At 37.2% G+C, this 13,479-nt stretch overlaps 1 protein-coding gene across 17 annotated transcripts in view; it reads right to left on the minus strand.

The window, feature by feature from the left end:
- The window catches only part of KCNIP4 (potassium voltage-gated channel interacting protein 4), a 389,569-nt gene that overhangs the window by 20,159 nt on the left and 355,931 nt on the right, over positions 1-13,479 (minus strand). For all 17 annotated transcript variants that reach the window (XM_064711873.1, XM_064711875.1, XM_064711871.1 and 14 more), the window contains one exon: positions 9-78. In XM_064711873.1, coding sequence (XP_064567943.1) covers positions 9-78 — 70 coding nt within the window. The remainder of the gene's footprint in view (positions 1-8; positions 79-13,479) is intronic.

Genomic DNA, 13,479 nt, shown 5'->3' on the forward strand with positions numbered 1-13,479 from the left:
GTACTTACCTCCCTGTGGAAAGAACTGAGAGTAAATCTCTTTGAAGGTTTCTTCATTGACAACACCACTGGGGCATTCCTGGAAAAAAGTAAATGACAAGAAGTGAATACCATCCAAACTGGTCCACTCAGCTCATGTGTTCAGGAGACCATCCACAGCATGTGTGTGACTAACACATTCAAATGCGTGACTGCACTTTCAACCAATCATTAATGCACATTATCACACTGAAGTATCTTCCTAAAGAATTCCCATGAGACAAAAACTCCTTCTAGCCATAGATCTCAACATCATTTGCAACCTGAGTGACTCACTGTGCTGCTGTGGGTGGAGCTGTTGTTGGAGCTGTTGTGTCACCTGCGTGCCATGAGCAGTCGCTCCCTCAGCTGCAATCAGCATTTGTGTGGTACGGAAATCAAGCAGGAATGTAAACCCTTTGGTATTGCTGAGAGAACATGCAGTCACATTCTACTGGAAGAGTTCTATTCAAGGAGTTCAAAACACCCTGCCATTAAAGGTCTTGTTCAAACCTTGCATGTGGCATTCACATTCTCTGAACAGGATTCCTTTGCCCAAGGTTTTTCTTCTGGGAAGCTGAAAGGCAGCAAGAGGCCTCAAAGAAAGGAAAAACAATTCTTATATCATTTACTTCTCCTGTGTTATGCTCATGTGGAATGTGTTTGGAGTGGTGATCCAAAGGTGATTTCTTGATTGGACTTCAGTGTGAGTTATTTTGACTCAGTGGCCAATTGGGGCCAAGCTGTGTTGGGACTCTGGAAAGAGTCATGAGTTTTCATTAGTATCTTTCTAGCATTCAGTAAGTATCTTTTCTGTATTCTTTAGTATAGTATAGGATAGTATAGTATTCTTTAATATATAAAGAATATATAATATTCTTATTATAAGAATATTATAAATATAATAAAGTATAAAATTAGCCTTCTGATAACATGGAGTCTTCCTCATCATTCCTTCCTTCATTGGTGGCCCTGCATTTACAATACTTGCAGATCCTTTTGCCTCTTTACAAATTTTTCAGAAATTGAAATATGTAACACAGAATATGTAGGAAGTTTCTGAATAGATTGACTACAAAGAAAAAGAAAGGAAGTGAAGGAGAATAAAGAGGGTTAAACCAATGACTTATGCAAAGATGTAGGAAAAGCAGAAGGAATACTGCAATTGATTACTGTGTCAAGCATAAATATCCAAGACCAGAGAACTGATTTCTAGTCCTGATTTTGCCAGAATGAGCAGAAGACTTTGGGCAATGTACTTAATTCTCTTTAAGTCTTAATCCCTTCTCTAATGCAAAAAGGGGGTAAAAAGCCAGGTATGCTCTTTAAAAGAAAAGGACTTTTAGAAACAAAGGAAAAAAAATAAATTAAGTTTCAAGGTTCATACATTTATTTTTGACTATTAGCATGCTATTTGGACTGAGAACTCAAACATATGTGCTCCTAGTCCTAAACTAAGGAAAATGAATAGCTGGAAATGGACATTAAGAGTAGTGTAACACCTTTTAGGGGTGTAACAGCAACTTTTCCTGTGAGAAAAAATAGTATTTCAATTAGATCAAATAAGAACCATTGAGATATTCATAGTTCTGGCACCTTCTGCTAAGAAACAAATAGTGTAATCTCTAATTGAGAGACAAATGCATGGTCTGAGAAATGCATCTCATGTCTAGGATTATCATGCTTTTATGTCAATTATCCTTAACTAAATCAGCTTTTCATCATAACTAAGCACATGTGAACATATAGCAAGACAGAATTCTGTTTAATCAAAAAACCAGAAACAAACATCAGTGTCAGAGATACACATACAAAATTATTTGTCCCTGGGCACAGAGGCCGATGCAGGCACTGATGTCCCTGATGCAGGCAGAGCTAGAGCTCAGGTCAAAATAACATTAAATAAATACTGACTGCTGAGCAACACTGCCTTTGGAACCAAAGCCTTTGGGGAATGGGAGGAACAGTGACATGAACCTCCACCCTTCATCAGGTAAGGAGCAATCCATAATCAAGGAGGCATCTCCCTGTCTGTCACGTCTTTGGGTATGAGGGCACTCTAAAACATCTCTCTCTCTTACCAGCTATCCAAAAAGACTCTAGTCAGATAGGCTACTGTCTCTATGGTTTCTAGCAGGTTTAAAAGTAACAAGCAATAGCACAAGAGGAAATGGCCTCAAGTTCCCCCAGGGGAAGTTTGGATTGGATATAAGGGAAAATTTCTTCACTGAAAAGGGTTATCAAGCATAGAAACAGGCTGCACAGGGAAGTGCTTGAGTCACCATCCCTGAAGATATTTAAAAGCCTGTGAGTGTGGCACTTGGGGACATGGTTGAGTTGTGGATCTGGCAGTGCTGGGTTAATGGTTGGACTTGATGACCTCAGACATCTTTTTGACCTTGATGATTCTATGATGCTATGATTCTACTATGCTGCTTGTCTTTGGGAAGCCTTCTGGAGTTGTATAAGAGCATGCAAAAGAGCAGTATTTTTACTCGGATTCAAAGCACAATAAAGAAAACATCAGTGAATTCTTCAGATACTCATTGAAATAATATTATAGTTATTCAACATAGAAAATGTAACAAAAGTATTTTACAACCTCCTCTTCCAAGCATATAATGGTATATGATCTATGTCATTCACAGACCTGCAGGAGGAAGAATAAACAGCCTTTACCTTGAGATAGGTGTGAGTGTGAAAAAATAATGTGGCATTTCAAAATTTAGAAAAAGAAGCAGTGGCTTCTTTCTGCTCTGTGGGTAATTTTTTTTTCAGACAAGAGAAAAAAGAGCTGGGCACATTTTGAACGAATTAAAGAGAAAATCTGTATTTTTGAATTTGTACAGGTCAGATGCTGCCTTTTTTTTTCCCTCAGAAGATTAAGGAACAATGGATGACAAAACGCACATTGAAGGTCATCTAACTCTGTGGCTTGTTAAAATGTAAAACAATTTTTTCCCTTTTCTTTGGCTGACAGAGGCATTCAAATCATTCTAATTTTGCAAAGAATGCACTCCTCTTTTTTACAGGAAATGCCAACAACTCCATCTCTGTGAGTCCTTAGTCTGAAGCTCTGAAGACTGAGAGTCCCATTTCCTGACTGCATTTAAATTTTGTGGTGTTGGAGGAGAATTAGGGATACTCTGCAATAATTCATATGATTTATTATTTTTTAGTTCAAAATAAGCTGCCAGCCTTTGTTATTAGAGAAATGCATGATCTACATACCTCTTTTAAAGGCAGTCCTTTTTTTCTGTTTCTTAATAAGCTCTGGTTTCACCACACCGTTTGAAAGAATCATTGCTTGAAAAGGCAACCTACTTTCAGGTTCAGAGAATTCTATACTTCACAGAACGATATTTTAGCAGAGCCAGGAATGACATTTTGAGTTTCTCTAGCTTGTCCCTCTGTAGTTTCCTCTGTTCTTTGCCAGAGTATTGCCAGTAACATTTTACCTTTTCCATCCTTGAAAGTCTGTAGAAATGTGTCCTAAGGGACATTCATTAAAAATCTGAGATGCTGGCCAATTACATTTACCAGAAATATCAGCTCAAACTTTTCTTTCTTTAGCACGCATCTTTCCTCTGAGACTTTACATGACAGGGAACACTTCTGATCTTGAATAATTTCATTCTAAAAATATATGTGGCCAACATGATTTACCTCCAGGACTGTACTTTTCCTGACTCATAAATCTGGCTTTATTGTGTTTATCAGGAGATTTGTGCAGTTCAGAGAAAGAGATTAAATATTGTAATTGTTAAGTACGCCCCAAGGTTTTATGTCAAGCTATTGCTGACTTCTTCCACTGTACCAACTATAATTTAAAAAATCTATCTAACCTGTCATTAAATTCTTATAAAAGTGAGGGGAAAATTAAATAGTTTGAAAGAAAAATGTGAGGCTTATTTAAACAATTTCCTATATTCTTTCTTTCCTTGATCTGAATATAATTTATTTTGTTACAGCAAATTTCTAATTTACAAGCTTTTAAAATTGCATTAATGTATTAGATTTTCCTTCTGGAGAATAAAAAGGAGGAAATGTTCAACTTGAAGTGAATCCAGTTCTCTCTCTTTTAAAGAGAAAATAATATAAACTGACAAACAGACAGAGAATAATAAATATGGTTCTGCCTTTTGATGATCTCTCTTGCTTCCTATTTCGCTGCTGAGAAATTATACCTCCAGCACATGGTCTTATGAACCACTCCAAACACTGTAAATTATTCAGCCTCAGACAACTCTCTAAGACAACTCTCCTTCAGTATTTTTTAATATACTGCAGTAGGTGATTCTTCTTCACTACCTAATCAACATCCTTTTCAGACAAGAGGCAAACCAAGAAGACACAAAACCTGAGAAATAGTGAAATGTAGAAAAGAGAATGAAGGAGAAACTAATTCAAAGCTCAGACTTTTGTCTGCTTAACAATTCTGAATGATGGATACAGCTGGAGTTTTGGCAACTTTGAATGTCTTTCAGTTACAGAATTTTGCATGACAAATTTCCCATCCCATGCTGCATCTGCTGTTTCAGTTTTCACACTGCTTCATTTTAGATACATGTTCATGTCCATTAATTTACATATCTTCTCTTTTTGCATGTACTTATAAGCTCTATGTGCGTGTGCCTTCTAGGAATATGCCTTTAGCCTCCTTCTCATTCATGCTGTGGAATCTGATCAGATACTTCCCCCAAAGAAATGTAATTACTTCATTGATTTGATTTTAATGAGTTTCTATAATCCAATACATTCATTCATGAGTATTGTAGCCAAGTTACTTGGGAATACTTTTTGAATTAAGGATGTATTTACTAAATACCAAAAAGGCTAAAATGAAATTTTTATCTACCTTAGAGCTGCATGCCAAGAATAAATGAATTTGTAATTTATTTGTAAATTAAAAAGCAAATAAATTTTTAATTTTGTAACTAATTTCCTGGTAGTAAATTCAAATAAATTTATCCATGCTATATTCATCAGGAATAGATTTCATAGCTTATTTATTTTGAAGTGAGAGCAAGTGTGATAAATTTTCTGTCTTGAAAGTACACTTAGAGTACAGGGTTCACTTTTGGGACGGGATTATTTCATAAAAAACACAGAACACATATCAGAAATTATCTTTGTGAAAAGGGACTGTGTGGCATTTCTGGAGAGCTGATCACACAACTGGCCAACATAGAAGAAACAACAGGAGCAGGATAAAAATCCTGCAGCAGCTAATAAAAATGAACTTACTCTACCAGGGCTTCAAAGTAGATGATGCAAACAAAATGAGGTGTCTGGGGGAGAGAAGGTTTTGAAGTTGTTAAAAAGAAAACAAGTGTAGTATAAAAAATATCTCAAAAGATATGCTTGAAAGAGATGCCATGCCCTAGCCTGTGAAGCAGTCTCAGAAACCTAATTCAGGGAAAAAAGCTCTCTCTTGAAATATTTGAAATGGGGCTGAACAAAGCACTAGAAATTAAGACTGGAAAAAAAATGTGGGAATAGTCAGACAGTTCAAAAGACTTTTAGTCATTAATGCAGATTTTAAGAAATCACAGACAACCTTATTTGTGCTCCTTTTCTTTTTTTCTTTTCTTTTTATTTAAATACTTCTAGAAGAACAAATAACAGAAGATTATGTGGGGAGAAGAGAGTGGCTGTTTTCCTGCCCTAGATGTCCCCAAGAGAGCAACAAATTTGCAGAGGTGGAAATACAAGCTAAGTATTGTCCATTAGGTTTTGGTAAAATTTAAAGGGGTTTCTTCAACTGTGAATTAAAAGGAAAACCCCCATGTCTTTGTATTCTATTCTAGACAATAATTTCTCTGATCAGCTTCTTTGAACTGGTGCCTTCTGACCTGCTGCATTGTCAGTATTTGGGCTCCTGCATTTTAACACCTTTCTTTGAAACTACCTGAAAGACAGGAACACTTAGTTTCCTTTGTATAGATTTATCATTCAGCATGTCAGCACATCAGATGGGAGCTTTGAGGATGCTTTTAGGAAACCAGTGCACGTATGAGATAATTGCAGTGACTACAGAAGAGATACCTGCCTTGGCTCTTTTGAGATTATTCACCCAGCTCTGTGTTCTCCTTGAGCTTTGCTGTTGGCCTGCTGTAAAATCCACTTTGTCAAAGCACTGGGAGGATGATTGGCAGGACAGTGTCTCAAACTACTCACAAAGGATGACAATTTGTTTCATTCTATATTTACACCTATCATTTTGGGGTCTGCCCAGGCCTATGCTATAATGGAACAAGTCCAGACCTTACTTGCCTTTCTTCTGAAAGGCTGGTGAAGGAGCTGCTGTTCATCACTACGAAACATGCAGAGACAAGAAGAGCAGGACTGCTCTGGAAGGGATGGTAAAGGACAATTCTGAGCACATCTGCATTGGGTGCCCAGTCAAGAGTACCGGCTCAAAGCCTTACCTAATTCATAGGAGAATTGAATCCCAGCATATTAACATGTGTAAGACACATGAAGACATTTGGAGAGCAGAAATTGTAAAAGCGCAAAATAAAAGGTGGTATGGGGGTTTTAAATTTTTATTTATTAAGTTTTCATGAAAAATTTAAGGCCAGAATTAATATGCTTTTCATCTGTGGAATATTGTCCCTAATATGTATAACAATATATGGTATACATATGAATATAGTTATAATAATCTATTTCTAGTTAGAAGGATCTTAATTTATTTTCTCTAATAAATAACCTATGTTATTGAAAGTCAACTCAATTATATTGAAACTCAATTATATGGAAAATCACTGGTGCTTTTAACTTCAATTTTCACTTCTATATTTTGTGTTATCAGGAAAGGAACAGGCAATAATTTAACCTCCTGTCTCCTGAAATGGAATTAGTTCTTGGTTTTTTTTTTTTAATTTGATTTCTCATGCTATTTTTCTCAGGAATGGTCTATAGAAAAATCATTTTCACAATGTCTTCTTTATTGAAAAAAATATTTGGCTTGCATTTTTAGAAATACTTCCATACCATCATATAGAAAGATATTGTAACAAAAAAAGAGATGAATTATAAAATATGTGTAACCAAATTGTATCTTGGGTCACATTTATTTACTTCAGCAGGGCCAAAATGTCTCCCTAAGACAGTTTGCTATTTTCATTTATTGCAGAATCCATCCTTATAGATCAGAATACAAATGAACATACTCTAGTCTTGCATCCTTGAATACATTTGTGAGCCTAGAGAGGTAATAGTGATGGTGGGAAAGAAATATTTTCTCCAGTCATTATAGAAGCTGTATGGGATGAAAGACATACACAGTAATAGTTAGGGAAATGGTTAGGAATGTTTAGGGACAGTTACCTCAGAAGGTCTTTTGTGCCTACTTTTAAATCTTCCTGTGAATTTGCCTATTTGGTTACCAGTGTAAAGGTTAAGCCATTTATAAGACTCAAAAAAAGAAGGCAGACCCAAACAGAGAGCACTAATTACTGGGTCTAAAGGGACAACTTTCCTTTCAATCTTTCCTCTTTAACTTAAAGTATAGTAGATTACCTCAGCTAAAGACTCACAGAGGGAACACCTCAGGTTGTTGCATTTTTATTTCTGTCACAGGAGATGTAAACTCATAGCTCAGTGGCAAGTCTACATTTCTAGGAATACTGTGGCAGTTTCGATTTGACAGCATCTCCATTGACATCCATTGGTGAAATACATGTAAAAACTCTTTTCAAGCTTTGTCTCATCAGGTAAAACACAAAACTTGCTTCTACTTAGCTACCTGTAGAAGAAATACAATAATATTTCTCAGTGGCACAGCAAAGATGTACCACATTTTAAGCCTCCCACTGGAGGATACTCTAATGAACAAAAGCTTCTTTCCACCCCCTACTTGCTATGGTAGTTTCAGAGGAAAACAAGCAGAAATAAAGGAACTGGCTCACATCCAGCATGTGTGGCTTCACACAGTAAATAACAATCAACACTTTGGCTGCTTCCACAACTCAGCAGGCGAGGTGCCAGCAAATGCTTTTAATCAGAGCCACTCTTTGTTTAGCAATGCCCACTAACTAGTGACATTTTTAGATTCTTATTATGAACACTGGCAGTAAAACAACAGTAAACAACACAGCTAAAGATTTGAACTTGAAAGCTCACCCAAAAGCCTGAAACACCAAACTTCATGGATGAGTCCCAGGCATCTGAGTGGTGCTTAGTGTTTCTGACCTTACTTGTCACTGCAGGATGGCATTTTACAATCCTGACTTGACAAATAAGCAGGAAATATAATCAAACTAAATGCAGCAGAACCCATACTTCAGCAGCACAGATTGCTGTAAACACTTTGGCAAACACAAGGTGCTCACCCTCTTGGGAAAAGCTGTATTTAGGTGAGCCCTGCTTCAGTGACTTGCCTTTCACACATTCCCAGGTGAGTTCTTTTAATCAAGTCCTTTCAAATCAGCTGAAATCCTGGGTGAGAGGAGAAGGAATAGCTCCATATTAGAAAGTGCTGGTCCCTTGGGTGCATCTCATTAGACCCACTCAAGTGATTCTCTTGAGCAGAATGGAGACCACTACCAGTCCCTAAAAGCAATATTTTAAGGTAAATCAATTCCATTCTTTAACACCACAGAGGCATTTATTTTGTTTTTCCTAGATGAGGGTGCTTTTGTTTATCCTAGAAGCTCCTTGTATCCTTGAAGAATGGAAGATTCACTGATGAAGAAACTGTACTAACAACTTTCTGCTAAATGTTAGTGGACTTGCACCAGAGCCATATCAGAAAATGGAAAATCCTGAATATAGCTCCTGAATAGCAAGGCATTTATGAAGCAGAAACAGCATGACAGGGTGAAAAAAATGTTCTATATCCTGTCTTAAATGCTTGTCAATCAATTGGACCTTGATAGTAAGTACTGACATCAAACCAAATTTTCATTTTAGTAATGAAGTAAGAACACTCAGTTTTGCGCTCCTGAGACACATAACTGAATGAAAGATAGGTTGAAAGTGTGTCCTAAGTCGTGCTATTTCAGTATTTTTCAGAGCGGTTGTTCTTTGTTTCTTCCAAAGATGTGCAACGGTAAAATCAGACAGGTCAATATTTGCTTAGTGCTAAATACAATGAAAATACCAAGGAATTTCAGTGCCTACAGCTTGCAGAAATGGCAAAGAACATAAAATTCAATGGGGACTGGTTTAGACACTGAAAATCAAACACTGTGCTCATTATTTATATTTTATATGGTAATACATTTACCCTTTAACAAAGGTTTTTGCTTTCTCCACTACTAACAACACTTTGTCTCAGGAGAAGGGCCCCAGCAGTGCAAACAGAAGAACAAATGTGCTTACCTGCATAAATATTTATAAAACTGAGCCTGACATTAGCATAAGTTGGAGCTGATTCACCAAGTACAGTGGGGGAAATCAGACACAACTGAGGCAATGATGTGTATTGAGGCTGCTGTGTGTGGGTGAGAGAGGGAGATGTGGTCTGTGGGAAGAAATGCCTCTTCCCTATCCACACAGCGAGGGCAACATGCCTCATCCTCGAGGAGCTCTGGCACTCAGTGTCTGGGACAGGGTCCCTTCCCCAAGCACCAAACCTCACTGTCACTTCTGTGCTCGCCCAGTCCAGCACAGCACAATGACACTTTAATTCTGCTGCCCAAAGGTCTCCCCAGAGCCTCCTCGACAAGGAGAAGACACTTGACCACAAGAGCTCTATTGCTCATGGTGATCAGGGAAGGACCAGAGTGGGCTTTGTGGCCATACATCTAAATCCTTTTGAGACGGAGGGGTAACAGTTTCATATGGTAAAATCCTCCAAGGGAGGATTTACCATTACTGCTTACAAAGGAGATATTATTCCTATAATTCAAAGACATGAGAAAAGCATAAGAATGGAATTTGAAGTTTAGCAAGCCATACAAACTGATAATTCTTTTAGCAAAGCAAAATATCTAAATAAGCTATGTGAATCTCCTTTAGACTGTTGTGGAGCTTTCCCTTCCTCATTTGTAGATACTCGATACATTGCTTTTGGCAGCATATCTAAAATTTATAACATAAGTCAAATCATTGGAACTGAATACTCAAATAAACTTATACAAATGGTGATTGATATTTTCTGGCATATTTTCATGAAAATATGGACAGCATAGAGAAATAAAAAAGAAGACATTTCTCAGTTAAAACAGGTAACAAGAAGAATAAAAAGAGACAACTAGAGAATCAGATACATCTAAAAAAGTTGTCTGTCAATCAGTTTAGGCCTAAAACCAGATTTTGTTTCTCACAGTTGTATCATTCCTTATGGAGATACATTGAGGCTGAAATTGCTGGACATAAAAACTTCTTGCACAGTCTGCTAAGTTTATGGCACATTAAATTTGTCTTTCTTCCATAGCCACTGGTTTTGAGAACAAAATAAGAATTTAAGGCTGGTATAACTTATGTTCCATTACAGGGGTGGTACAATCCCTCTTTTACAGTGAAGTAGACTGTTGACTTGGTAGCCTGTGCATCTAAATAGAGTGCTTAATGCTGGCATTTTAAATCACCAGAAAAATCATAATCATGTCGTTGTTCTGATATTTGTAATTGCTTGTAGTAGTATGTCAGACACAGATACTGGTATATTCAGTCACTGAGAGTTCACTTTGAAAAGTTGTTCTTGGCACTTCCTTTTTGTGAGTCCACTGTGAAGCTGATCACAGTGTCAGAGATGCATAAATAGAGTGAGTAAATAATTGTTAGAAATGCATAAAGTACACATAAAGTGCTTCCTAGATCAGTGTTTTTTCAGGCATGAGTTTACTGTGATTTCCACTTGACAGATATGGAGCCTGGCCATTGAGGGGCAAAGTATCTCCCTCAAACACACTGCCCACACATTTCGCTCTTAACACCGAGGAATTCAGTGCTCATTTTCCTCTCCTCTAGGGATGAACTTTGCTATCTCCAGCCCCTGGGAAAGTTCAGTTTCCCACAGCCACCAGCCTCCCACTGGCACTCCCCACTTTGTTCCCAGGACGTGTTGGAGGAGGCTTTGATCAGTGGCTGAGAAGCAATCTCTCCGATAGCCAGGGACCCTCTGAAAGGTTTTGGCTGTCAGAGCAGAGACATTAAATTAGGCAGCTGTCAATGCGGAGCCCACGCAGGCCCTGAAGCACTGGTATAATGGTCTCAGGCAACCCAGAAGGCTTTTAGCATGATAGTTAAGGCTTTTAAAGGTGTGTGGCAGTTAATAAGCCAGCCAGAGAGCCGAAAGGTTGAAGTCTTTAGACTTCTAGTTTCATGCTGTGTTTACTGAATCATGCTGTCTTCTGAGTTATTGGCTCCTATTTCTTCTCTGACACTCACCGTATCTAAGATCTTTTAAGAATATTTCACAATGGAATTCATTGGGTTGAATAAATTCCATTACTTGAAAGCTAATATGAGAATTATTCACATAACTGAAGTGCAACTGCACAAACGTCCAGCTGATCTAAAGAATATAGGCTCTGTCAGACACTTTCACTCAAAGGTAAATGCAGGTTGACTCAAGACTTGTAATAAACTTCCCTGACACTGAAAGACTTGACCTTGAGGCTTTGTCACTAGTGATTTGCTATTTTATTTGAAGATTTACCAGCATTTATTTTTAACACGGATGTTTATCTAAAGACATTTGTAAAGAGAAATTAATTCTGTTGAAATAAAGGAATCACATTCATTTGTTTCACTTATTTCTGACAAAACCTGTATATTGCTAATTTTGTCCACATTGATCAGAAATTTAAAGCAGAAAAAAATATAAAGATCCAAAATCATTTGGAAATTCCTGGGATCCATGACAGATACCCGAGTTCAGCACAAAAAAGATTTATATATCAAGTCCATCCAAAAGGTTGAACTGCACCATCAAGAAGTTTCACCAGAAGGTATATTTATTCCCTCTCCCCTTATTTTGCAGGCTTAGGATCTCCACCTGAAAATACATGTGTTCACATGCTGCATCTGAATTGGAGGGGAACAGAGAGATAACTTTGTACAAGATTAAATAAAGAATTATAACATTTTGTATGTTATAATTCTATATATAGAATTATATATAGAAAATATATATTCTATGAAAGTAATGAAACTGGTAGAAAGAAAGCCAGGTAGAGGGATTTTTGAATGCTGCTGTTTCGATTAATAAATATTCTCACAGAACAATTTTACATTAACCTGTGTGTTATAAAGCACAATGTTTATAGCAGTTAGAGTTAATATGCATTCCAGCTCATGAGGAAAAGGCGATGGGCAGAGAAAGGAGAGTAAGATGTGTCTCCTTACTAAATTTTTAAATTACAACATCATCAAAGCTGCATTGCACCAAAAGTTACTTCTCTAATGTTGGTGATTACCCAGAAACCAAAATCCAACCACTGCACATAACTCAAACACCAGGCTCTGTAGTGCTTAGCCTAGATGCTGCAAAAATGTGACTGCAGTGAGCTAAAGCCAAAGATGACATTTGGCTGCTCGTATTCCGGTACATAAACATTTATATTCCAAACTGATGCACATAAAAGCTCACGTGGTAGGAAACAGCTCTTCCAGCAGATGAGTTACACTGAGCATCTGGCTGGTAAAGCAGAAGGTCTGCACTGTGCTTCAAGTGTCAGCCAGGCACTAGTGAGCCCCAGGGAGAGACAGCAGAGACCAGAGCACAGGACAGGGTATTGCCAGTTCCAAATAGGAGGGGCTCACAAGCATACAGAACAATAAAATTCCACTAAAATCTAAGGAAAACTTTTTTTCCCCCTTTTTCTTTTTTTCTTTTTTGTTTTTGTTTTTTTTTTTAAAGAAGAATTTTAGAGGCATTTGGTGCTCTGGACTACAATTACTATTGGGTATTTAAGTGACAATCTTTTTGTATGTTTCTTAATTTGAGATTTAGCACCTACCTTTTTCAGAGATAATTCATGAGCTAGCAGCCACTATAATGAAGACAGTCATTGGTAAGCTAGATGACATTTTTTTCCCTAGTGAGCACAACAAGCCCTGAGATGAATAGAAGTGTAGGGACTGAGGTCATTATTAACTCTCAGAAAGAAGATTTCAATCTCTGCTAGTAACTGTGAGACTAATTGAAACAAATATCTCTGCTGAACACACAAAGATTGTAAATTTGTGACAGCTGACAACTATACTCTAGGTCTGTCAAACTGTACTTCCAAATTATTTTACTTGAAAAATCTTCGAAATGTTTCAAGTCTCTTTACTAACACTCAAAAGAAATATATGATGAATGTAAGAATTATTTATTGTTCAGATTGTTAAAAGATTTTCACATAGCCTTGTTTGAAATATGGAAGTGTTCCCTCTAAGTCCCTAACAAATGAATGCCAAATGAATGAATAATAGCACAATGCTTCCTTAGCAAGGGTTGGTTGTTTTAAAATTATTCTTCAGTCATCTAAAGTTGATACAACAATTGATCTGAGGCACA

Source organism: Zonotrichia leucophrys, chromosome 4 (genome assembly GCF_028769735.1).
Source record: "Zonotrichia leucophrys gambelii isolate GWCS_2022_RI chromosome 4, RI_Zleu_2.0, whole genome shotgun sequence".
Lineage (NCBI taxonomy): Eukaryota > Metazoa > Chordata > Aves > Passeriformes > Passerellidae > Zonotrichia > Zonotrichia leucophrys.